The 27,818-nt window shown below is 42.2% G+C and overlaps 1 protein-coding gene across 4 annotated transcripts in view; it reads left to right on the top strand.

Annotated features, from left to right (window-relative positions):
• Nucleotides 1-27,818, top strand: part of chd1 (chromodomain helicase DNA binding protein 1) — a 222,532-nt gene that overhangs the window by 62,366 nt on the left and 132,348 nt on the right. For 2 of the 4 annotated variants that reach the window (XM_078565773.1, XM_078565793.1), the window contains 3 exons: nt 15,870-16,080; nt 21,200-21,304; nt 22,321-22,394. In XM_078565773.1, coding sequence (XP_078421899.1) covers nt 15,870-16,080; nt 21,200-21,304; nt 22,321-22,394 — 390 coding nt within the window. Of the gene's footprint in view, nt 1-15,869; nt 16,081-21,199; nt 21,305-22,317; nt 22,395-27,818 lie in introns of all 4 variants that reach the window. The other 2 variants (XM_078565765.1, XM_078565783.1) reach the window with 1 other exon arrangement.

Here is a 27,818-nt window from a genome sequence, read left to right as displayed (position 1 = left end):
GAATGCACTGTCTGAGACTGGTGGAGGCAGGTTCAATCAGGGCATTCAATTATCTGAAATAGAGGAATGTTCAGGGCTAAGGGGAGAAGGTGGCGGAGTTGCACTAGATAAATTGCTCATTTGGACAGCCTGTGCAGACACGATGGGCCAAATGGCCTCCTGTGCTGTAACAATCCTGTGAATCTGTAAGTTGTAAGATTTCAAGGTAGCTAAATGACAGGGCCTTCTTGGCATGCACTCTTGGCTGTTGGGGGGAGTTTATTATTTATTTGATTAGAATATATATGTTGACAAATAGCCATTTTGCTCAAAGCATTTAGATAGTTAGCACAGCTATCTCCCACTTTCTCATTCAAAGATGTGATTGACCAGCATTCCTGTTTTTTAAATAGACAAAAAAAAAGAGGTATAGGAGCAATGAGGAGAAGTGAGGAAAAAGAGGAGGAGTGAGCAGAAAAAAGGGAAATGAAGACAGAACCGTAGAAGCAAATGAATTTCTGGGGGATGCTTTTGAAAGAATGGTGATGAACTATTTTAGATGATCTAACCTCATCTGTATTGGAAGACTTAAATGAAAATTTCTCATGCAGTCCTTCTGTTGGTGACTTGAGTTTTTCTGAATGGTATGTTACATGTTTTTGCATGGAGACTTGTGATAAATCAGTAAATTGGGTAATCAATTATTTGAATTTCTGGATTTGGATTACTAATTTGAAATCATGTTACTTTATTAAATGTTGACTTTTATTTTGGCCTTGTTCTTCACTCCTGTTTGATTTATAAATACATCTTGAGTTCTAATGTCTGGAGAAAATGAGTTTTACACCTATCCTGCATTTTATGAGTCGTCATCATTTTTAACATCTGGAGAGTTAACGGTGGATATGTTGTTTCCTTCTGTTTACACGTTGGCCTTCATTTGCAGTAGAAATAATAGCAAGGCTAGCGGCTCAGTATTATGAAAGAGTAAAATACAGCAACTCCCAGGTGACCAAACAAGCGCAATTAAATGCGGAAATCAGGAAGTTGCTACGGAGTTGTCCTATCCCTCCAGGAGTTTCTTGCCAGGAAACATGGCTTTCAAACACACAGAACGGTGTGAACTCGGGGTACTTACCCATGTATCATGCTGATGATAATAAACTAGGTGGGCATATAAGCTGTGACAAGGACACAGGCTGCAAAGAGATATTGACAGGTTAAGTGAGTGGGTAACAAGGTGTCAGATGGAATCTAATGTAGGGAAGTGTGAAGTTATTAATTTTGTTAGTAAGTACAGAAAAACAGGGCCTATATTCTGGAGTGTAGAAGAATGAGAGGTGAGTTAATGCACTTGCGATGCCATGGCATACAAGGCTATGGGCCTAGGGCTGAAAAATGGGATTAGAATAGTTAGGTACTTGTTTGATCGGCACAGACTCGATGGTCGCAGGTTTAGAATTTGTTTCAATTAGCTCACCTCTCATTCTTCTACACTCCAGAGAATATAGGCCCAATTTACTCGAACCATCACAGAACAACCCTCTCAGCCCAGGAACCAATCTTTGCTGTTACCACCTCCAATACAAGTGTATCCTTCTTTAGATAGAGAAACCAAAATTGTAAACAGTACTCCATGTGACTCGATGGGCCAAAGGGCTTTTTTCTGTGCTGTAGACCTCTATAACTCAATGAGAATATTGTTTAAAACGTGTGAATTTTTAAAAATTTGATCAGAGGGACTTGGGTGTACCCATAAGGAACGCAAAGTTAGCATGCAAGTACAGAAAGCAATTAGGAAGGCAAATGGTACGTTGGCCTTTATTGCAAGGGGACTGTAGTGTAAGAAAAATAAAATCTTGCTACAATTGCACAGGGCGTTGGTGAGGCCCCACATGGAGTACTGTTTACAATTTTGGTCTCTATATCTAAAGAAGGATACACTTGCATTGGAGGTGATAACAGCAAAGATTGGTTCCTGGGCTGACAGGGTTGTTCTGTGATTGTTTGAGTAAATTGGCCCTATATTCTCTGGAGTGTAGAAGAATGAGAGGTGAGCTAATTGAAACAACTTCTAAACCTGCGACCTCTACCACCTAGAAGGGCAAAGGCAGCAGATGCTTGGGAACACTGCCACCTGCAAGTGCCCCCCCAAGCCACACACCGTTCTGACTTGGAACTGTATCGCCGTCCCCTCACTGCTGCTACTGTGGGTGTACCTACACCACATGGACTGCAGTGGTTCAAGAAGACAGCTCAGCACTACCTTCTGGAGGGCAATTAGGGATGGGGAATAAATGCTGGCCTTGCCAGGGATGCCTACATCTGATGAACAAATAAAAAAAATACAAGATTTTCAAGGGGCCTGACAGGATAAACACTGAGAAGTTGTTTCCCCTGCCTGGGAAATCTTGAACATGGGGGCACAGTCTCAGGATAAGGGGTTGATCGTTTAGGATTGAGATTAGGGGAAATTTCTTCACGCAAAAGGTTGTGATTCTTTGGAATTCTGTGACCCAGAGGGTTGTGGATGCTCCATTATTGAGCATGTTCAAGACTTATCAGATTTCTGGTCTTTCTGGGAATCGAGAGGTGTGGGGAGTGGATAGAAAAGTGGGGTTGAGACTGAAGATCAGCTGTTATATTGTTATATTATTCGTAAATAGGGTGGTCAACAGGACTTTAAACTAGAAAGTGGGGGGGTAAAACTCCAAGAAGTATGACTAATGGGAAACAAAGCAGCAGGTTGTGGTGGGGGGGGGGGGGGGTGGAACTGAAAAGAAAGGAGAGGCTATTAAAGTCTCCAGAACACAAAATAGGACAGAGTGTTTGGAAAGGGCTAGGAATCAAACTTCAAGCACATCAAATAAAGGGATGACAATGAGAAAGGGGACGGGAAATACAGGACTGAAGGTGTTGTATCTGAATGCACGCAGTATACGAAATAAGGTAAATGAGCTTGTGGTGCAGATTGAAATTGGCAGGTATGATGTGGTGGGCATTACAGAGACATGGCTGCAAGGGGATCATGTCTGGGGGCTAAATATCCAAGGATATACATCCTTTCGAAAAGATAGTCAGGTTGGCAGAGGGGGTGGGGTTGCCTTGTTAGTACGAAATGAAATTAAATCGATAGCAAGAAATGATGTAGGGTCAGATGATGTAGAATCTGTGTGGGTAGGGTTGAGGAACCGCAAAGATTAAAAAACCATAATGGGAGTTATGTACAGGCCTCCGAACAGTAGTCAGGATGTGGGGCACAAGATACACCAGGAGATAGAAAAGGTGTGTAAGAAAGGCAAGGTTACAGTGATCATGGGGGATTTCAATATGCAGGTAGACTGGGAAAATCAGGTTGGTGGTGGATCCTAAGAAAAGGAATTTGTGGAATGTCTACGAGATGGCTTTTTGGAGCAGCTTGTGGTGGAGCCCACTAGGGAACAGGCAATTCTAGACTTAGTGATGTGTAATGAGGCAGATTTGAAAAGGGAGCTTAAGGTGAAGGAACCCTTAGGAGGAAGTGACCATAATATGATAGAATTTACCCTGCAATTTGAGAGGAAAAAGCTGGAATCAGATGTAACAGTATTACAGTTGAATAAAGGCAACTACAGAGGCTTGAGGGAGGAGCTGGCTAGAATTGACTGGGAGATGAGCCTAGCAGGAAAGACAGTGGAACAGCAATGGCAGGAGTTTCTGGGAGTAATTTGGGAGACACAGCAAAAATTCATCCCTAGGAAGAAGAAGCATACTAAAGGGAGGACGAGGCAACCATGGCTGACAACGGAAGTCAGGGACAGCATAAAAGCTAAAGAGAAAGCATACAATGAGGCGAAGAGCAGTGGGAAACCAGGGGATTGGGAAGCCTACAAAGACCAACAGAGGACAACTAAAAAAGAAATAAGGAGGGAGAAGATTAAATATGAGGGTAAACTAGCCAGTAATATAAAAGAAGATTGCAAGAGTTTTTTTAGATATATAAAGGGTAAGAGAGCGGCAAAAGTGAACTTTGGGCCGCTGAAAAATGACATTGGAGAAGTAGTAGTGGGAAACAAAGAAATGGCGGAGGAATTGAATAGGTACGTCAGTCTTCACAGTGGAAGACACGAGTGACATCCCCAAAGTTCAAGAGAGTCGGGGGGCAGAGGTGAGTATGGTGGCCATTACCAAGGAGAAGGTGCTAGGAAAACTGAAAGGTCTGAAGGTGGATAAATCACCTGGACCAGATGGATTACGCCCCAGAGTTCTGAAGGAGATAGCTGAAGAGATGGTGGAGGCTTTAGTGGTGATCTTTCAGGAATCACTGGAGTCAGGGAGGGTCCCAGAGGACTGGAAAATCGCTAAAGTAACCCCCCTGTTTAAGAAGGGAGTGAGGCAAAAGACGGGAAATTACAGGCCGATTAGCCTGACCTCGGCCGTTGGTAAGATTTTAGAGTCCATTATTAAGGATGAGATTTCAGAATATTTGGAAGTGCATGGTAAAATCGGGCAAAGTTCAGCATGGTTTCATCAAGGGAAGGTCATGCCTGACAAATCTGTTAGAATTCTTTGAGGAGGTAATGAGTAGGTTAGATGAAGGAGAGCCAATGGATGTTATCTACTTGGACTTCCAGAAGGCCTTTGACAAGGTGCCGCACAGGAGGCTGCTCAGTAAGATAAGAGCCCATGGTGTTAGACCAAGGTACTAGCATGGATAGAAGATTGGCTGTCTGGCAGGAGGCAGAGAGTGGGGATAAGGGGGTCCTTCTCAGGATGGTGGCAGGTGACTAGTGGAGTTCCGCAGGAGTCAGTGCTGGGACCACAACTTTTCACTTTATACATTAATGATCTAGATGAAGGAACTGAGGGCATCCTGGCTAAGTTTGCAGATGATACAAAGATAGGTGGAGGGACAGGTAGTATTGAGGAGGCGGGGAGGCTGCAGAAGGATTTGGACAGGTTAGGAGAATGGGCAAAGAAGTGGCAGATGGAATACAACGTGGGGAAGTGTGAGGTCATGCGCTATGGTAGGAAGAATAGAGGCATAGAGTATTTTCTAAATGGGGAGAGAATTCAGAAATCTGGAGTGCAAAGGGACTTGGGAGTCCTAGTCCAGGATTCTCTTAAAGTTAACTTGCAGGTTGAGTCGGTAGTTAGGAAGGCGTTGGCATTTATTTCGAGAGGACTAGAATATAAAAGCAGAGATGTGTTGCTGAGGCTTTATAAGGCTCTGGTCAGACCACATTTAGAATATTGTGAGCAATTTTGGGCCCCGTATCTCAGGAAGGATGTTCTGGCCCTGGAGAGGGTCCAGAGGAGGTTCTCGAGAATGATCCCAGGAATGAAAGGCTTAACAAATGAGGAACGTTTGAGGACTCTGGGTCTATACTCGATGGAGTTTAGAAGGGTGAGGGGGGATCTGATTGAAACTTACAGAATACTGAAAGGCCTGGATAGAGTGGACGTGGGGTTGATGTTTCCATTAGTAGGAGAGACTAGGACCCGAGGGCACAGCCTCAGATTAAAGGGAAGACCTTTTAGAACAGAGATGAGGAGAAACCTCTTTAGCCAGAGGGTGGTGAATCTATGGAATTCATTGCCACAGAAGGCTGTGGAGGCCAGGTCATTGAGTATATTTAAGACCGAGATAGGTAGGTTCTTGATTGGTAAGGGGATCAAATGTTATAGGGAGAAGGCGGGAGAATGGGGTTGAGAAACTTATCAGCCATGATTGAATGGTGGAGCAGACCCGATGGGCCGAATGGCCTAATTTCTGCTCCAATGTCTTATGGTCTTATGGTATCCAGCTAGGAACTAATTGTTATGTGAATATATATCCCAGGGTTCCGGATTCACTGCTACACTTCAGTCGTGTGCCGGGTAGCAATGCATCAGTCTATTTGGTCTATCAGTCACATGGAGAACAGAAAGAAATACACTCAAAGCTCCATCATTTTAGGTCTAAAGTTTGAGTATGTCTAACTTATGGGAACCTGAAGACACAACATGGTGGCAGCGGTGCGCTGTTTTGAAGATTTTGAATATCGCAGCACCATTGACCCAGCGATGAAACCAGTGATTCAATGCCCACGTAAAGTACAAATAGAACTAAAAAGAAAACTCAAAAGAGAGCTCCAATAGATGGAAGAACGAAGGTGACCGCCAGAGTCACAGCCTACACATTGGGTAAATACATTGCGGTGAGAGAGAAGCCGAATGGATGACTAAGAATTTGTCTGGATCCCAAAGCTCTTAATCAAACAATAAAGATAAGGACACTGTTTTGACTGGTGGATCGTATCAAAGAGCATGTCCTAGCCGCTGTTCGCAATGGGCAGGGTACAGACGGTACCCAAGCAGCCTGTGCTTGCAAAACTCAAAACACAGTGTCCAACATCAGATGTGATTCTGCGATTGGACAACGTTTGCTTAATAACCCTCAGTGCTAAGAATTATGCTGACAACTAATCTAAGTTTGTCAGTCGAGCTCGCAGTGTGGCGTATTTGCATGTACTAGAAGTTACATATATTAATACACAGGGCCCTGTTCTTTGCAGATAGAAAGAACTTGTGTATATACATTGCATCTGTTTCAGCTAAACAAAATAAGCGACAGCCTTTCGCTGAATCATTCCTCAGGACAATGCCTTGACCAATCAGGGTCAAGCTGCCTGGCTTAAATATCAAACAATGCATGGCAGTTAACTGTCAATCACCATCAGTGGTGCATTCTCTATGGCAATGCCACTTACCAGTCAATCAGTGCACACTTCATAACTCTCAATCTCCATGTTGAGTATCCATTAATGCTGTGGTTGCACCAACTTCTATTAACTGGGCATTTTGTGTCCCACCACCTGTGGATATTGGTTCCAGTGAAACCTCAAAAGTTTGCACCGTTCTTGTTCTTGCCTTTTCTTTCTGTTTCACTTCTCTGTGTTACTTCAGTGTTTCATAACTGCTATGTACCACTTCCTAGATTTTTTTTCATATTTGTTCGTAAGATGTGGGTGTTGCTGGCAAGACTGTATTGCCCATCCCTAATTGTCCTTATGAAGATGGTGGTGAGCCACCACATTGAACTGCTGCAGTTCTTGTTGTGTAGGTGCACACGCACAATGTTGCTAGGGAGGGTGTTTCCAGGATTTTGACCCAGTGACAGTGAAGGAACAATGATATATTTCTAAGTCAGGATGGTTTGTGACTTGGGGGGAACTTGCAGCTAGCTCTGAAGGAGAAACATACGGACTCAAAACGTTAACTTTGTCTTTCTCTTCACAGGTGCTGTCAGACCTGCTGAGTTTTTCCAGCATTTTTTGTTTTTGTTTAAGATTTCCAGCATCTGTAGTATTTTGCCTTTATATTATTGCAGGTAGTGGTGTTTTCTTGTGCCTGCTGCCCATTTTCTTCTAGGTGGTAAAGGTTTGGAAACATTATTGAAGAGAAAATATAGTGTACAGGATATCTCACGTGTAACCTGGTTGGACTACCATGCTGATTTTTCCTAATTGTTCTTTTTTTCTCACCAAATAACAACTTGTTCTCTATGCACAGCCCACAATTTTAGACCATTGTCTTACTACATTGTTGCAATATATTTCCATTTCCTTTTTTACAAACTATTGTTCAGTTATATGAATTTGCACTTCCTGTGAACTGGTTTCAACCACTTCAGTACGTTTAGCTTACACCCTTGCAGCCAATAGAGATGAGCCTTTCATTTCTCTGCCTTTGCTGGTTTGGAAACCTTTTCTTGAAGATGAAAGAATGCTTTACTCTTTGAGACATTTAGTGTCAGCTTGCTTAGTGGCAACACTCATTCCTCTGAACCAGAAGGTTGCAGGCTTACACCCCACTGTAGACTTGAGCACATCATCCAAGCACATCAAGGAACCAGGGAAGTATACCACTGTCTGAGGTGCTGTCTTTTGCATGAGACATTAAGTTGTCCTCTAACCCACAAGGTTAGAGAACAATTTAATGTCCCATGCAATTTACAATTTACTTTGCATGTAAATCACCTTGTGGCATTCTTCTGTTATTTATATGTATCTCTCAATCAACACCATAAAACAGGCTAACTGGTCATTTTTCTCATTTGTTGCTGTGGGAGCTTGGGTGCAAGTTGGCTGCTGTGTTTGGCTATGTAATTATGGTGAATATGCTTCACAAAACTTAATTATGAAGCACTTTGGAATGTTCTGAATAAATGCAAGTCTTTATTATCATCTTTGCTATACCCAAATTCTTGATCTGTTTTGTGTAACAAGTTTGGCATTGTGCTAAATTGTTCTTGTTGAGTGACTGAAGACAGAAGTTTTAATTTGTTCAGTTTTGAATAAGCCAATTAACTCTGTGACCGCTTATCTTGCTAAATCATTTGTGTTGCAGTAGTGTCAAGTTAATGTGGTGTAAGTAGTAAGCCTTTCCTGTGAGCACGTGATTTAAGATAGAAACGAATATTTTAGTTTTTGCACATTTTTGAAGTAAATCTGTTGATATAAGTTGATAATTTGGGTTCGCATCTACTTCACGTTTTGTATTAAAACATTGAAATCGCATTCTGTATATTAAGATTCGAAACTCAAGACGGGCAGTTTTGTCAGGAGGGAGTATGAAATATACATTTAATCAGTGTGTGTACCTTAACATTATGTAGAAACTTAGTTACTGACATTGTTCAGGAAATTAAAGGCCAACATTCCTCCTCCAACGAATGTCAAGCGGATTAACTGACCATTAATCTCTCTCTCTGCTTGAGTGACTTTGCTTCATGTAAATTGGCTGCTGTGATTGTCTGCAAAACAGGTGACCTTGTTGGCATCCTTTCATCTATGAGAGATGATGGGTACGCAGCAAACAATCCTTTTCTGATGGGGTGTCTTCATATGGTGCACCTTTGCTTTGTGAAGGCCAATCCTTGAGAGGCAGGTTCAGCCACATGCATCACACATGTCAGCTGCTAAGTGACGTGGGTTATTTTCGCCATTGGCACCTGTTGTCCAGCTGCTGTAGCAACCCGCCAGACAACCTGCAGGTGTCCCCATTCCCCTCTTTCACCAGCTATAGACTCCCAAATATGATAGTTGATGTTTAGGGCCTTCATGTAACCACAGGTGACCACAGTCTTTGCTAAAAAATGAAGTAATGAATTATATGTGAAGCACTGTGGGATGTCCTAAGGAATGTGGTAATCTACTGTATCAGTGCAAGTTTGGTTATTCTTTCCACATAGTGGTATATAGTAATTATGTTGGTGGATGGAACATGAACGATGTTTTATGCTATATGGTTGTGCTGAACTGCTAAATTTTTCTGATTTTGGAGCTGCAAGGGAAAATTGATTGGCAGAAAGAAAAGACTTTACAGGTAAATAATACACATGTAAACTTAACGCTTGGATAATATTTGCCAAGGGCAAATAAAGATATCAGGGTTTAAACATAAATACTACCATTGCAAATTTAATATGACGGAGGGTGTGGGGTACATGTATATGAGTGATTAAAGGCAGATATACAATTCATGAGGTATAGTGAAACCAGTGATGGTTACCAAGGTTAGGAAATGCATGGCATTTATCTAAGTGCCTGGCGGGTTTACCACCCTAAAACCACACTCCTCTATTTTTACATATTTTGTGAACCCCTCTTATTTGTTTCTATTTGTGCCCTCGGCCCAACCATCTTCAGCTGCTTCATCAATGACCTTCCTTCCGTCATAAGGTCAGAAGTGGGGATGTTCGCTGATGATTGCATAATGTTCAGCACCATTTGTGACTCCTTAGATACTGAAGCAGTCCATGTCCAAATGCAGCAAGACGTGGACAATATCCAGGCTTGGGCTGACAAGTGGCAAGTAACATTCACTTCACACAAGCGCCAGGAAATGACTATCTCCAACAAGAGAGAATCCAACCATCGCTCCTTAACGTTCAATGGCATTACCATCACTGTTAACCCGCTATCAACTTCTTGGGGGTTACCATTGACCAGAAACTGAACTGGACTAGCCATATAAATACTGTGGCTACAAGAGCAGGTCAGAGGCTAGGAATCCTGCGACGAGTAATTCACCTCCTGAACTCCCCAAAGCCTGTCCACATCTACAAGGCACAAGTCAGGAGTGTGATAGAACACTCCACGCTTGCCTGGATGGGTGCAGCTCCCACAACACTCAAGAAGCTTGACACCGTCCAGGTCAAAGCAGCCCGCTTGATTGTCACCACATCCTCAAACATTCACTCCCTCCAACACCAACGCACAGTAGCAGCAGTGTGTACTATCTACAAGATGCACTACAGGAATTCACCGAGGCTCTTCCGACAGCACCTTCCAAACCCATAACCACTACCATCTAGAAGGCCTAGGGCAGCAGATAGATGTGAATACCATCCAAGCCACACACCATCCTGACTTGGAAATATATCGCTGTTCCTTCACTATCGCTGGGTCAAAATCCTGGAGCTCCCTTCCTAACAGCACTGTGGGCGTACCTACACCACATGGACTGCAGCGGTTCAAGAAGGCAGCTCACCACCACCTTCTCAAGGGCAACTCGGGATGGGCAATAAATGCTGGCCCAGCCAGGGAAGCCCACATCTCATAAATGAATAAAAAAAATTATTACTCCAAGCTTCCCACTCTATTTTTCTCCCTCAGCCCCCACCCCACTCCAATTAAGTCAACCCTGGAGTCTCACTGCAACCTACTCTTCCATTCAATTACCCCAGAGTGGAAGCTTACCCAGTTCCCTCCAATTTCACCTCTCCCCACCACCTCCCCCCCAATTCTCCTTATTCAGCCTGTTCTCTCTTCCTCTCACCAGGCTGCAGAGTTCAAATTCAGCTCGCAGAGTCATGACTCTAGGTCGAAGTATCAGCTGCAAACCCAGGTTTTTGGGAGAGCTTGAGGCTTTCACATGGAAAAACTTGAATGAAGCTGTTAAATTTATTCATTGTTTGTATCTTTTAATCATGTCATGAAAATAAGTAATTTTCAAACTTTCTCTTTTGTTTAAGCCATTATGTTGGTGAATGGCAGCTTAAAAAAGAAACCCAAGTATTTTGAGGGATTCGTAGGAACCTGCTGGCCCGATTGCACAGTCTTGAAGTGCTATTATGTGTCACAGACTTTGACAAAATTATCTATCTCAATTCCAACTCCAGAAGGTGGCCTAGTTGTTATAAGGCAGGACTAACAACACAGAGACTCTGCCATGGCATTCTGAGAGTTTGAATTCCGTAAAACTGTTAATTTGTGGTACCTGATAACAATGACAGTAAAGCCCTGCCTTTTGCAACTTCCTTGTTCACGTATTTGCTCACCTGCACTTTGCACTTTATACACCGCATTGTCCATCACGTGAGCAATATTCACTTTTCCACGTTTTCGTTCCCCCTTCTCCTCTTTCTCTGAGGAGACAGCAGCCACAAGGGAACAGAAACCTCAACACGTTTTAATGGGGAGATGGTGTTGAAGCCTCTGGAAACAGATTCTTTCCATTAATACTGGTCATGGGCATTTAATTCTCTTTTGGTAAACACCTTTTTGACAAGCGTGAGAAGCGGTGCCTGGAATGGTTGCAGCTGAAGTGCAGCCCGAACGGAGAGATTAACCTGGAAATATCCAAATCTCTCGGTCCAGAGCTGCAGTAACAGCTCTGTTCAATTTTGAAATGTTCACCTATTTTGTCTGCCAGTTTTGAGGTGATTCATTTTTTTCTTAAATGAGGATTGTCTCTTTTTAAAATTTTCAACCCATGTCTTGTATTTCCTAGAGGCTCCTGTCTGGCTTACCACAATTCGTTGTATAGTACAGTAACTGCACAAACCAATGCTTTTCTCACGTTGCTGGAACCTGTCTAATTGATTCTCATTGAAAAGCATGTTCATCATTGCGATTTCTCCATTTGTGAGGCTTCGTGGAAATGTAGCCCCACAAAACGCAGGACTTTACCTTGAAAGCTCCCAAATTATTTAAGAACTTGGCTGGCTCACCACTATGTAGTCTAGCCTACATGTGGCTCAAGTCCTACATTATGTAGTTGACTCTTAATATCCTCAGGACGGCTAGGAATGGAAAATAAGTGTTACTTTACTGGAGGTAACCACATTCCAAGGACAATTAAGAGCAGAATTTTTAATGAAATAGATGGCCCAATTCCCAAATTTAAAATGATTGAATATATGGTATCTGCATTTGAATGATATTGTAAGAAACGAGAACATGTTGAGGGAAATGTTGATCCAAGATTTTTTTTCTACTTATTTAAATAGTGCCTGTGCATTTGAGATTGGAAAGTAGGCAGTGTATTAGAGGCATGCTGCCCATTAAAAATTAATGCTTCATTCTATTTACATGGCTCCTGCAACTGTATTTATTTCCAGTCCCCTCTTCACCACTAAACTGACTTTATTTTTTTTACATTTTTGGAGATCCTTTATACTTTGCTCAGTGATTTTCATTCATCATTTTCAACTAAGTGTTTTTTCTTTTCTTATTCATCCATTTAGAGTGATGTCTTTTAAATATGCATTTACCCAATCCTTGCTACATATATACTCTGCATTTTAAGTAGAATTGTCTTTAAAAAATTGTGCTAAAATCGAAAGGTATTGGCAGCAATCTAGTTTGAGTGATGACGAACCTATTCCAATGTTCTAGGAATCAATACAGCCTCCCTTCTACCTGTACTGTATTTCTCTAGTCATGCATTCGCATGCATAATCTGTTCTTGCCTATCTGGTTCTGCATGTGGCACTGGAAATAATTAGAATGTTTGGTACCTTCAAAAACTTGCATTTCAGTCAAAAACCTAATGCTCCAAGCTCCCTTTACAAGGCATGCATTCTCCATCAAGGACCTGCATTTCTGTTGCACCTTGAACAGCCAAGCCAGTTTACAAGGGAATCCTGGAGGAATAACAGTGGAACTGTGGGAAGGAGTTTGGGGCATTGACTGAAAACAGTGGATTTTGAAGAAATTTTAAAGAATAACGGAGAATTAGAGAGCCAAATTAATTTAGGGAGGAAGTTCCACGAAGTAGGACTGAGGTGATAAAGGATTGTAGGATGGACGGGAGGCTGGAATGGGAAGAATAGGCAAGGGGAGGGATGGTTTATATGACTGGCAAACATTATGGAGATGGGGGAAGGAGTATGAAGCTATTGAGAGACTTGAAGATGGATTTTAAATTGGCAACAGAGAGAGACGGTCTAGCTCCGTGAGGGTAGGAGCGTGGATTAAAGTGCAGGACAGGATATGGACCACTGAGTTTAGGACAAGTTGGAGTTTGTGAAGGGTGAACAATGGGAAACTGACGAAACGAACATCGGTATAATGAAGTCTGGATTTGACATTGGTTATTATGTGATTCGTGACTTTGTCTCTAGTTTCCTTCTCAATCTAGAAGCTTTCAATCCCTTCTGCTGTAGGTGTCATTCAATATCAATAAGGAGACAAGATACCAGTTAGGCCTTCGAGTCATTGCTGCCTATCCTTTATTACTAAGTGCCAGTTCTGAATTATTGTACCTTTTTTCTGCCATGGGTATATCTTTTCTCAAATATACCATGTACCTGCATCTGTGCCCTCCTTATAGGTAATGAGAATAATATCACAGTATCTTTACAGTGCAGAAGGAGGCCATTCGGCCCATCAAGTCTGCATTGGCTCCCTGAAAGGGAGGAAAGAGATTCTCTGGCTACAACTGAATCGATAAGAGTGGAATCGGGCAAGGCAGCTCCACTCAGCTGGAAAATGAAGGAGAGGCATTGGAGGAAGAAGGTGTGGTCACCTGTGTCAAAGGTTGCAGACCAATAAAGGAGGAGGAGATATAGCGCAATACAGTTACAGGCACATAGGATATTATTTGTGATTTTGATTAGAGCCTCTTCAATGCTGCGGCAGGATAGGAGCCTGTTTGAAGAGGTTCAAACATAGAGGGATATGACTATCATACAGACACAGCCCTACAGAATTTTCTGTACTGATCCTCCTTTCTACTCCTTATGAGGGCAATCGCCTATTCCCTTCTCTTATCTCAACACTTCTTTCTGTGGGGTTACCACTTTGTCCTTTGTATCTTCCAGAAATAATCTCTCCCCTTATATAAAGGCATAAGTGCTAAAGCAGCTCATATTACATTTTGTGTAGGAAATATAAGCATTCAGACAAGGATAGTCAGTGGATTAAGCTTTTTTTCATTACTTAAGCAACATGTCTTTTGATTGGAATATTAAGTGCTTGTCCTCCCTTGGTTTATTTTACATAGTGATCCCATAAACTAAAAGTTTCCTAATAACAAGGAACTTATGGACATTTTTTTTAAGATTGAGACCACCTGTTCCACTGCCTCTGATGGAACTTCCTGTTCTCATCCCTCACTAAGCCAGACTGCCCTAAGGCTTCCCTCTTCCCTATGCCAGAGCTTACATCTTTTTCTAGTTTTTCTCTCGTTCCCCCCAACCTTATGCCCTCTCAGGGCTCATCTTGCCCATGATTCCCTGCTCTCTCGATCCTATTCCCATCAAACATCTGACCGTTCACTTCCATTCATGGCCTCCATGCTAGCTGATAATGTACTCTCTCCTCAGGCAAAGCACTCCTCCTTTTCAAATCTGCTGTCTTCATCCCCATCTTCAAAAAACAAAAACGTATCCATCCTTGCAAACTGTCACCCCATCTCCAACCTTCATTTTCTCTCCAAAGTCCTTGAGCCATGCTCTCACTTCCCAAGCGTGTGCCCAGCTTTCCTGCAACCTTGTGTTCAAACAGTCTTCGCAGCATTGAAGTGGCTCGAATCAAAGTCACAAATAGCATACTGTGTGTTTGTAACCGTAATGCACTATTTCTCCTCCTCCTCCTCTATTGGTCTGCAACCTTTGACACAGGTGACCACACCTTCTTCCTCCAATGCCTCTCCTTCATTTTCCAGCTGAGTGGAGCTGCCTTACCTGATTCCACTCTTACCGATTCAGTTGTAGCCAGAGAAGCTCCTGCATTGGTTTCTTTTCCCAGCCCCACACCATTACCTATCCTTGTCCCAGTCCCACTTGTCATGTCTATGCTGCCCCACCATCAAGTTCCGGATGTACGCTGAAAATCCCCAGTTCTACCTCAGCATCAACATTCTTGACTCCTTCACTGCCACTGTGTTGTCAGATTGCTTGTCTGATATTCAATCTTGGATGCAATAACACTTTCTTGAATTAAACATTGATAAAACTGCAGCCATTGTGTTCGCTCCCCACCACAAATTCCACATCCAGCAATGGCCAGCTTCCTATCTTCTACCCTCCATAAATTTAACCTGATCTAAAACTCTGTTACCGAAACCCTAACTTGCACCAAGTCCTGTTCACCCACCACACCTATGTTTATTGATCTACATTGGTTCCCCAACCAGGAACACCTTGACTTGAAAATTATTTTCCTTGTGTTCAAACCTCTCCTCCCTATCTTTCTAACTCCCTACAACTCTCCGAGAACTCTGCATTCCTGCAGCCCTGTCGTCATTGACATCCCCCCGCTTCCTTCACTCCACCATTGATGGTTGTACCTTCAGGCATCCGGCCCATAATTCCTGGAATTCCTTCCCCAAATCTCTTCTCCCCGCCACTTCTCTTGGCCTTGATTCCCCTTGAAACAAACCCTTTTGGTCACCTGATCTGGCATTGCCTCCTTGAGCTTTGTCAGTTTCTCTCTGGTTACACTCCTGTGAAGTATCTTGGGTTGTTTAACTATGTTACAAGTGTTACATGAATGCAGTTTGTTCTTGTTTCCAAACCTATTTGCAGAAATCTATTTCAAAATATTAGGCAAAGTTTAATTGTAGAGAAGATTTGATCAAGTTGTGTGTATACATTAATTTGTATTAGTAAAATTCAAATTTTCTTTTTTCTTTTTTAGCCAATCAGACAAGGAATCTGGCTCAAGTTCTGGGAGTAGCAGTGATGGAAGCAGCAGCCAATCAGATAGCAATGACTCCAGTGGCTCTGATAGCGGATCAGAGTCAGGCAGCCAATCTGATTCTGATTCATCTGGTTCAGAAAGTAATACGTCATCATCCAGAGGGAAGAGACCAGTTGAGAGCAAAGTCCCAAAATCTGATGGAGCAGAGGTGAACATAATAAGTGTTGTATAACTAATTCATATTTGTCTTGATTTTGATTTTAAGAAATGGCTCTTGAAATTGCAGTTGACGTATCTCAGTCATTAGAACTCCACACAATGCTACCTGCTTGATACAAAAAATGACAAACTACAATTGTGCGGAAATTATAAAAGAACTGGGGAAAAGAACATTTTAACTGGTTGCATTAAACTTTAGATTGCTAGTAAACATAGAAATTGGAAGCAGGAGTAGGCCATTCAGCCCTTCAAGCCTGCTCCACCATTCAATATGATCAAGGTTGATGATCTATCTCAATGCCATATTCCTGCTTTCTCTCCATACCCCTTGATGCCCCTAATATCCAACAATTTATCATTTCTTTCTTGAATATACTCAATGACCTGGCCTCCACACCCTTCTGTGGTAGAGAATTCCATAGGTTGACCACCCTCTGAGTGAAGAAATTTTTCCTCATCTTAGTCCTAAATGGCCTGCTCCATATCCTCAGACTGTGTCCCCTTGTTCTAGACTCCCTAACCAGGGGAAACATCCAGTCTGTCTAGCCTTGTTAGAATTTTATATGTTTCAATCAGATCCCTTCTCATTCTTCTAAACTCTAGTGAATACAGGCCCAGTCGAACCAATCCCTCCTCATACGACAGTCCTGCCATCCCTGGTATCAGCCGAGTGAACCTTCGTTGCACTCCCTCTATAGCAAATATATCCTTTCTTAGGTAGGGAGACTGAAACAGTACGCAACGCTACAGGCGTGGTCTCACCAAGGCCTTGTATAACTGCAGTAAGCCATCCCTACTTCAGAACTCAAATCCTCTTGCAATAAGGCCAACATACCATTTGCCCTCCTAATTGCTTGCTGCACGCTCCTATTTACTTTCATTGACTTGTGTACAAGGACATCCAGATTCCTTTGTACATCCCACATTTCCCAATATATCGCCATTTAAATAATACTCTGCCTTTCTGTTTTTCACACCAAAGCGTGTAACTTCACATTTATCCATGTTATATTGTAACTGCCATGTGTTTGCCCACACACACAACCTATCTAAATCGCCCTGAAGCCTCCTTGCATCCTCCTCACAATTCACAACTCCACCCAGTTTTGTGTCATCAGCAAATTTAGAAATATTGCATTTGGTTATCTCATCCAAGTCATTTATATATATCGTGAATAGCTGGGGCCCAAGCACTGATCCCTGAGGTACACCACTAGTCACCGCCTGCCACCCGGAATAAGGCCCACTTATTCCCACTCTCTGTCAACCAATTCTCAATCCATACCAGTATATTACACCCAATCCCATGTGCTTTAATTTTGCCCACTAGCCTCTTATGTGTGAATTTATCAAAGGACATCTTGAAATCCAAATACACCACATCCACTGGTTCTCCCTTATCTATTCTACTAGTTATATCCTCAAAAAACTCCAGTGGATTAGTTAAGCATGATTTCCCTTTCATAAACCCATGCTGACTTTGTCTAATCCCGTTAATGCTTTCCAAGTATTCTGTTACCACATCTTTTATAATAGACTCTAGCATTTTCCCTGATGTTAGGCTAACTGGCCTGTAATTCTCTGTTTTTTCTCTCCCTCCTTTTTTAAATAGTGGGGTTACATTTGCCACCCTCCAACCTGTAGGAAATACTCCAGAGCCTATAGAATTTTGGAAGATGACCACCAATGCATTCAATATTTCCAGGGCCACTTCCTTTAGTACTCTGGGATGTGGATTATCAGGCCCTGGGGATTTTTCAACCTTTAACCCCATTAATTTCTCTGGCACCATTTTTTTACTAATACTGATTTTCTTCAATTCCTCCCTCTCAATTGATTCTTGGTTCCCTAACATTTCTGGGAAATTATTTGTGTCTTTTGCAAAGACAGAACCAAAATATGTGTTCAATTCTTCTGCCATTTCTTTGTTCCTCATTATAAGTTCCCCCTTTTTTGACTGTAAAGTATCTACATTTGTCTTTGCTAATCTTTCTCTCTTCACATATTTATAGAAGCATTTACAGTCAATTTTATGTTCCTTGCAAGTTTACTCTCAAAATCCATTTTCCCCTCCTTGATCAATCTTTTTGTCCACTTTTGCTGAATTCTAAACTGCTCCCAATCCTCAGGCTTGCTGTTTTGTCTGGTAATTTTATACATATCCTCTTTGGATCTAATAGTATCCCTAATTTATTTTCTAATCCATGGTTGAGCCACCTTTCTTGTTTTATTTTTGCGCCAGACAGGAATGAATAATTGTTGTAATTCATGCATATGTTCTTTAAATATTAGCTATTGCCTATCCACCATCAACGCTTTTAGTAAGGTTCCCTAATCCATCATTGCCAACCCGCACCTCATATCCTCGTAGTTCCCTTTATTTAGATTCAGGACCCTAGTTTCGGGTTCAACTTCCTCACTCTCCATCCTAAAGAACAATTCTATCATTTTATGGTCGCTCTTCCCGAAGGGACTCCGCACAACAAGGTTGTTAATTAATCCTTTCTCATTGTGCAGTGCCCAGTCTAGGATAGCCTGCTCTCTAGTTGGTTCCTCAACATATTGGTCTAAAAAACCATCACGTACAAATCCTCCTCCACAGTATTATTGCTAGTTTGCTTTGTCCAATCTATATGTAGATTAAAGCCACCCATGATTACAGTTGTACCCTTATTGCATGTGTCTGGATTTTCCTGGTTAATGCCTTCCCTTACATCTCCATTTCTATTTGGGGGCCCATAGACAACCCCCACCTACGTTTTCTGCCCCTTGGTGGTTCTTATCGCCATCCAAACAGATTCCACATCGTGATTTTCCAAGCCAATATCCTTCCTCACTATTGTATTGATTCCCTCCTTTACTAATAATGATACTCCACCTCTTTCCCCTATTTGCCTAAATATTGAATACCTCCCATCTTTGGTCACCCTGCAGCCATGTCTCCATAATTACAACTATATCATAACCGTTCATATCTATTTGCACTGTTAATTCATCTACCTTATTGTGAATGCTCCGCGCTTTAAGATACAATGCCTTTAGACTTGTCTTTTTAACCTTGTTAGTCATCTTAGCTTTATTTTGCACTATGACCTCATTTGTTTGTCGCTCTTGTTATATCTGCCTTCCACTTTTGCTTCTTACTTTTCTGTCTTTTGTTTCTATCCTTGTTTCCCCCTCCCCTGAGTCCCTGCTCAGGTTCCCATCCCCCTGCCATTCTAGTTTAAACCCTCCCTGATCACAGTAACAAATATCTCTCTCCACGCCCCCCCCCACAACATTTGTCCTGGTCCTGCCCAGATGCAACTGTACTGGTCCTACCTTCCCCAGAACCGGTTCCAATGTCCCAGGAATCTGAATCCCTCCCCCCTACCCCATTTCTTCAGCCACATATTCATCTGATATATCCTGTTATTTCTACTCCCGCTAGCACGTGGCACTAGTACCTTTAAGGTCCTACTTTTTAATTTACGTCCTAACCCCCTATATTCAGCTTGTAGGACCTCATCCCCCTTTTTTAGCTATGTCATTGGTACCAATATGTACCATGACCACTAGTCGTTCACCCTCCCCCTTCAGAATGCCCTGCAGCTTCTCCGAGACATCTTTGACCCTGGCACCAGGAAGGCAACATACCATCTAGGCCGCAGAAACACCCGTCTGTTCCCCTTACTATTGAATCCCTTATCACTATAGCCCTGCCACTCTCCTTCCTTCTTGTGCAGCAGAGCCACCGGTGGTGCCGTGGATTTGGGTCTTGCTGCTTTCCCCTGAGAAGTCGTCTCCCCCAACAGCATTCAAAATGGTATATCTGTTCGAGAGGGGGAACGGCTGTACCAGCTGCCTTCCTCTACTCTGCCTGATGGTCACCCATCCCCTTTCTGCCTGTTCATTCTTTACCTGCAGTGTGACCACAGGTAAAGACACTCCCACATAGTGCAGGAGGAGCATATCACGGGTACGAGCTCTGCTGCCTTGACCTCCCTTTAGGTTAAGCTCGTTAGTTACTTCCTTTAAAGAATACAAATTACGCTAGGGGCCTTATTCCACTCCAAACACTCCCACCATAGCCCAAAGTCCTTACCTTATTTTGTTTAAGCTAATGGACTGCAGCAGTTTAATTAATAGAAAAAGTAGAAGTACTTACCTGACTCTGCTTGCCAATCAGCTGACTCCCCTGCATCATGTCACCTTTTGAATTGTGACGTCAGTTTGAACTCCCCTGCCTGAAGGTACGCCTTTCCTTTCTGGTCTTGGCCTCTGTTTTTCACGCCCTTTTATACCGTTCTTGCTGGCCTCTCCTCTCCGGTCTCGACCTCTGTTTATTGCGCCCTTTTATACTGCTCTCTCTGGCCTCTCCTCTCTGGTCAGCCCTGAGTCGCCCCAGAACTCTCACTCTGTCCTTGCGCCGCTTTCAGCCCCCAGTCTCCCTGGAACTCTCGCTCTGTCCTTGTGGCGCTTTCAGTCCTGAGTCCAGCTCCAGCTTTTTTAAAACCTCTGTTCTGACTCTCAGCTCCTGCTCTTTTTAAATCTCCGCTCTGACCCTCAGCTCCTGCTCTTTTTAGATCTCTGCTCCGACTCTAAGCTCCCACTCTTTTTAAATCTCCATTCTGACTCTCAGTTCCAGCTCTTTTTAAATATCCGCTCCTGCTCTTTTTAAATATTACCAAGTCCGCCGCTCCTCTCGCACTGCCTCCTGGTCCCGCTCTGGTTTTGTGCCCAGTTCTCCTCGCTTTTTAAAATCACGGCTCCTCTTGTGCTACCTCCCGGTCACACTCTGGCCTAGGGCTTGGCTTTTCTTACACTTAAAATTGCCGCTCCTCTCGCACTGCCTCCCGGTCCCGCTCTGGCCAAGGGCCTGGTTCTCCTCGCTCTTTAACATTGCCGCTCCTCTTGCCCTGCCTCCCGGTCCCGCTCTGTAAAACTGTACGGCAAGAATAAGTCTTACACTAGAACTCTCAAAAAAAAACTATTGATTTGAAATCTTGAAACCATACCAAATTGTGTGCAGAGGGAGGGGTTGAATTTCTGTAGCATTGATACCTCAAGGGTTTGAATCATGAATGCATATTTTGGATTTTGACCCTCTTCCCCCTATTCTGTTGCAGTTTTGGAAATCCAATCCAAGTATTTTAGCTGTGCAGCGATCTGCCATGATAAGGAAGCAGCAACAACTTCAACAACAGCAGCTTTCTTCAAACGACAGTTCAGAGGTTTGAAATTTGATTAAAATTAGTGGTAGAGAGGCTTTTTATTTCACTAGAGCAGACAGTTTTTGAACTGTGATGAAACTATCAGCATGACCCTAATATAGCAATGAGTTTGTAGCAATGCAATATAGCAAACCTGGGAATTCACATTGAAGCAAAATCATTCAATTCAAATTGGGTATCAAATCATTAGCCAACGGGACCAGGCTAATTTCTTTTTAATGAAAATTCCAAGCATAATCCATCTTGTCTGCTGTCTCTTTCTTGCCCTCCTTTCATTTGCAATTAGAGTGGCATTCAATACCAGGTATCATGAAGGGGTTATGAAGGCTACTGGAAATCTTTGCAGTGCTTGTACAGTAACACAGTTCTCTGAGAAACAACATAGCCTGATAATACTTTGATATCTAATTCAAAACAATGCAAACTTAGTTTTTACAGAGAAGTCTTAAGATTTTATCTTGAAATGTTATGAAATATCCTCAATGCTTACTCAGCATGTCTCTGATGTCAGCAAACAGGGACTCGGTAGATTTTGCCATCCCTTATTATTTAAAAAGAGGCTCAGATTTCAGGTGCAGCTGTTAAATTTTGACCCTTTTTCAAATTCCATTATAATTTATTTCTACAGCGTGACGGAGAGTGGAAATTGATCTAATAAATCGAATAGTAGTTGTTGTGGATCAGGCTAATCAAATTAGTTTTAAGCTTGATGCTTTTCTACTGGATCCTACTGTTAAAATACAGAAACTATAGATTTGGTATCTAATCTATCTGTTTGTTAAAATTGTTCTTTTGGACTTCACAGTAATGAAATATTCTCCCCCACCCCCCGCATCCCCCTCATCCCCCTCGCCCATGAAAAGTCTGTGTATATGTTGTGTTGTCATTTTGCAGTATAATTAAAGTGGTGAATGTAACATTGACTCCACAACTGTTCACAAAATCATTTTGTAATTGTTGAGCTTAATACATTTGAACAGATTTATTTTGTGTTGTATTTTGTTATGTTTCAGCAGGAATCATCAAGCAGTGAAGATTCTGATGATGATTCATCCTCAGAGAACACTGCCAAACATGTGAAACGCAGAGAGTAAGCCGATATTTCAGTTGATTTGTTTATGGTTAATTGTAGCTTTTATTATTTTTCACAGGCGGTCTGTTCCTAGCATGTCATACTTGCAGAAAGTTTACTGAAGTCAGTGTATGGAGAAAGTAATTTTGAATAAGATTTACAGTAAAATGGCAGATGAGTATAAACAGAGATCATTAATTCAGATTTTCTATGACAAGTTGAATGCAGTCTCCAAAACCTCAGTGCTCTAAATACATGTCATCTAAAAAGCAATTCTTCTGTCCACTCTGCTCTTCAGTCTTGTGTGCTCACTCCCATGTGCTCGCTTGCTCTCTCTGGTATACCAGCTGGTTTCTGTCCCTCTCTTTCTTTCATTCCCTCTCCCCCACTCCTCATTGCAATCTTTGTTTCTGTTTTATCAGTGCTTCTGTGCAGTCATTGCTTTATTCTTGTAAACTTCAAATGCACGTATTTAAATATCCTTCCTCCTTGATTCACTTTTCATTTCACTTGTGCCTTGTAGATGGTGGACAGGCTCATGTGGATAAATGCTGCCGCCAGTTGGTTGGGCTGAATGTCCTGTTTCCACATTGTAGCTTCACTGTATTGTAACTCACTATTTCCTAAGACCTCAAAATAGGGGACAACCTTTCCCCATTGTCTTGTTTTCTCTTTCAGTTAGTAGGCATTTAAACCCAAACTTGTCATGGCTTTATCTTATTTTCTTCATATCTTTGTGTGCTGTACTATGGCTTTGACATTTCCTGTAGATTTCTCAATTTTAAGATAACAAAATTTTCAAATATCCTTGAATACATGTGATTTAAATGAGAAATCCTGGACTCGAAAGGATTGCTAGATCATAGCATATTACATGTCTGAGGGAATCCATATGGCTCATTTCATCTGCACAATTTCCCTGAGAGAGTTGTCCATTTAGTTCTATCCCTTGTCCTCCCCCAAAGCTTTTCAAGTTTTTCTTTCTTAACTATTTATGAACTTGCCTTGTAAAAACCCTCATGCATTCTTCTTCCAGCACTTTCTGTAGTGCATTTAATACCCTCACAATCCTCTAAATTAAAAAATAATTTTCTGCATTTCACCCTTTTTGTGATGATTTTAAATTCATACCCCCTTGTCACTGACACTCTGATCAGAGGAAATATTTTTTGAACTAATTACTATATCAAAAGACTGTTGTGAACACCTCTGTTGTGTTTTTCTTCTCCTTGTGCTCACTTAGCAGATAAACATCAAGGCACCAACCAAGCATAAGGGATTGGTTAACACAAGATTAAGTAGATTCGTTTATTAAGGATTTGAGAAGTTGGTAGCAGTATTGGAAAGTTGGAGAGCTTGTACACATATCAGAGTAGGTAGTTTCCTCAGAACAAACTGAGACTAAGTCTGAACTGCATGATAGATTGCATCATTTTCCCTCTAGTAATGTATTCAGAATGCATAACCACACCCACTTAAAGTTGTACCACAATATCTCCTTTTTTCAAATAACTCCCCCTTACGAATAACCATAACTAGTTACAAAATAAGAAGAATTCTTCTTTACACATTGCGGAGTCACAAGTAAAGAAAATCATGGATATTTAAGTCCCTGAGGCGTATTGGTGGTCTGCTTGTATACCCTGATTAATAACTGTAATGTAAAGTTGAGGCTGTTGAATTTTCTCAGTGGTCTGAAGGAGTGTCACACTTGGATGTTGCTTTGGATTTTCCCTTGGATCTTGTCCTGGAAGCAATGGATTTACACAGTATTTGAGGATTTGGTGCATTCCTGATTTGTTCTTTGTTTTGTCTCTCAGTTGCACCGCTGGGTGTGATAACCTCAAAAGACCTCGGCTCCAGACAGATCCTTGTCACTCAGGCAGCTGTCGTGTACCTTCCATGGGATGCTGAATTCAAACCTAATGCCCTATCTTTATACTTGGCAATTCTTCACCTGCATCGCTGTCAGTGATATCTTTCATTCTCCCCTCTTTTTTTAAACAGTTCTTCTCTGGCCATTAGAAGGGTAGATTGATAAAAACTAGGTAAATTTGTTCACCCTGGTCTGCCAAACATGAGTTCCACTGGTGATGGAATGGTTGCACTTAGAGGTGTTGCCCTAAGGTGTAGCATTGCAATGTATGGATTTTGTTTGGCCTGCTAAATATTTTACCATACAAATTATTCTTTTGGCCATGATGTTAGGTCTGGTGATGAAGTAGTGTGATCTATTCCTCAGTTCGTGCACATTTCTCTGAATGGCTCACCAATAAATTGAGGACTGTTATTTGATATTATCCCTCTGGTTGCCCCAAATAAACTGAAAATAGCACTTAATGTCTGTGCTAGTTGTGCTTGACGTATTGTGCAATTGATGGATGACAGGATGCTTAGAAAAATAATCAGTGACAACTAAGAAATCATTCCCATCAACATGGAAGAGTTCGGAAGCAATCTTGGCCCAAGGATGAGTAGGAACATTGTGTAGTAAAAGTAGCTCCTTGAGCTGATTTGGCATATTTTCTTGACATGCCTCACACTTCACAACTGTGACTTCAATGTCATTGATCATACCTGGCCAATAGACTGTCTCTTTCTCTGTATCTCTCCCTCTCGCGAGCTGCTCATATGATTTATTTGTGTATCTTCTGACGCTGATCTGCCTTCTGGTACCTGGCTGATTCCATGGATGGTTACCAATGTGAGATCTTGACGTGCCAGTTGACTTGCAATCGCTGGGCCTTTGGTTTCTGCTATGTAGAATATCTGTGACGTCCAGGATGGCTGGTTGTACTTATATTCTAGCACAATGGATCCTACACATTGAATTACTGTGCCATTATCTGGATTTCACCATGGCCTTCCACTTCTGTGGGTACATTGCTTGTAGAATTCTCAGAGACAGTACCCCTGCGTCTATTTTTGCCAATAGTGAATGTTTATTGATTTAGTGAGAACAGATGACCTGAATTGTAGTAAATAGTTCTGATGGTGTAATGGTATCTATGTGGCCTGAGACATGGACAGTGTGGAATGTGTGTTCACCGTGCCTCACAGCATCTTGATCATCATTGCATTGCCCATTTTATCCGCCACTTTGTGCATGTTTTATCCTATGGGATCTGGTATGAGCATTATTGCTGCTCGAAGCTATTACCTGTTTACAGCCTGCTTGAACCTTCGCATGACATCTCATAGCTCCTTTGGCCTTCGCTCTTTTGCATTGCTGCTGCCAGTGACCCTTTTTGCCACATGCCTTGCAGTAATCATGAAATGCTGTGCCTCTCTTCAGTGCATGGAGAAGTCTGCACCTTCTACATGTCTTCTCGCGTTTGGCTAACCTGGTTAATGTGTCAACGGTTGGGGTTGCACACATGACCCGTAAGCTTTGTTGACCTGCAATAATCACCACATACTTTCGTCCATCTTTGAGTAGCTCATCGATGCTGTAGCTTTTGTGTTTGTCCAGCATATCTTTTTGAAATATGCCTATTGGAGTAGATGCAATCTCTAATTTGGCGATTCTGTTTGTCAGCTCTGCTTCTGAAGAATTGTGTGCTGACTGATAGAATGGTTGATGGATTGCTTAGTCTGTTGACGGTACAACATGAACTCCAGATGATGGATACAGAAATTCAATTTGACCCTGAACTAGTCTTCCGAAGTCGTCCTGATCATTTTGAGATCTTTTTGATTGTCTTCCATGAGCCTGAATGTGTTGAGCCTATCTGAACCTTCATTTCCAAAGCTCAACAAATCTGTATGGGCTGCTTGTTGGGCTTGGACATGCCCGAGTCTAAAAACCATAATTCTATTGCATTGTTTAAGTAGTTTAAGCTCAGAGTGTAGGTCAGCCGCCTTCTAATTTAAGCTTGGGAATTTTGTGGACAATTTTGCAATTTTCCCTGGACCTTTCTTCTTCTCTGCCATTTAAACAAATATCCCTGCTGTTTTACTGATCAAGATTCGAACACTGTGGACACTTTAAATACACTGCAGTGTGTCAGTTACCTGTAGTCCCCCTCCTCACCACAGCTTGTTCAACTGCTGCACCAGCACAAGAGCACAAGCATTAGAAGCAGGAGGAGGCTATTCGGCCCTTGAGCCAGCTTCTCCATTCTATAAGATCATGGCTAATCGGATTGTGGCCTCAACTCTATTTTCGTGTTTGCCCCTCCATAACCCTTGATTCCCTTGTCGATCAAAAATCTATCTAACTCAGTCTTGAATATATTCAATGACTCAGCATCCACTGCTGTTTGGGGAAGACAATTTCACAGGCCAACGACCATCGAGAGAAAAACATTTTCCTTATCCCAGTCTTAAATGGGAGACTCCTAATTTTTGGACTGTGTCCCCTTGTTCTAGACTCCCCCACAACAGGAACCATTCTTTCAGCATCCAACCTGTCAAGTCCTCTCGGGATCATTTTTTAAATTCATTCATGGGATGTGGGCATCGCTGGTGAGGCCAGCATTTATTGCCCATCCTTAGTTGCCCTGGAACTTCCTTCTTGTACAGCTGCAGCCCATGTGCAGTGCTGTCCAGTGCTCTTAGGGAAGGAGAACTAGGATTTTGATCCAGCAACAGTGAAGGAATGGCGATATATTCCCAAGTCAGGATGGTGAGTGGCTTGGAGGGCAACTTCCAGATGGTGGCGCTCCCACCTACGCAGCCCTGTTCTTCCAGATGGTAGTGGTCATGGGTTTGGAAGGTGCTGTCTAAGGAACCTTGGTGAATTCCTGCAGTGTATCTTGTAGATGGTACACACTGCTACTACAGTGCATCAGTGATGGAGGGAGTGAATGTTTGTGGATGTGTTGCCAATCAAGCGGGCTGCTTTGTCCTGGATGGTGTCAAGCTTCTTGAGTGTTGTTGGTGCTGCACTCATTTAGGCAAGTGGGGAGTATTCCATCAAACTCCTGACTTGTGCCTTGTAGATGGTGGACAGGCTTTGGGCAGCCAGGCGGTCATGCTCTAATTCCCCCTCGTTTTTTTCGTCGTTTTTTGCTGGTTTCTAAAATCTGTCCAATCTTCTGAACCTTTTCAGTACTGTACACTTTTCTTTCAATTTGATATTATCCTTAACTCCGTTAGTTAGCATAGCTGGTGCATCCTTCTTGTAGAGCCTTTCTTTCCCAGTGGAGTATATCTTTGCTCAGAGTTATAGAATATCTCCTGAAATGTCTGTTACTGCTTCTATACTGTCCTGTCTTTTAATGTATTCTCCCAGTTCGTTTTGGCCAACTCTGTCTTCAAGCCCTTGTTATTGCCTTTACTTAGTTTAAGCACTTGACATGAATGATGCTGTTGCTACTTGGGCAGAGCTTCAGAAATGCACACACAAGAATCTTGAGTTGTGGCAGTAACGTACCACGATTCTCCACAAAACAAATAATAGCGGTGACGATTTTTCCAACGTTCATCAACTCTCAACTT

This window comes from Cetorhinus maximus, chromosome 2, assembly GCF_964194155.1.
Source record: "Cetorhinus maximus chromosome 2, sCetMax3.hap1.1, whole genome shotgun sequence".
NCBI classification, from domain to species: domain Eukaryota; kingdom Metazoa; phylum Chordata; class Chondrichthyes; order Lamniformes; family Cetorhinidae; genus Cetorhinus; species Cetorhinus maximus.
Note: the sequence above shows the minus strand (reverse complement) of the source record. Positions and strands in the feature narration are given on the sequence as shown.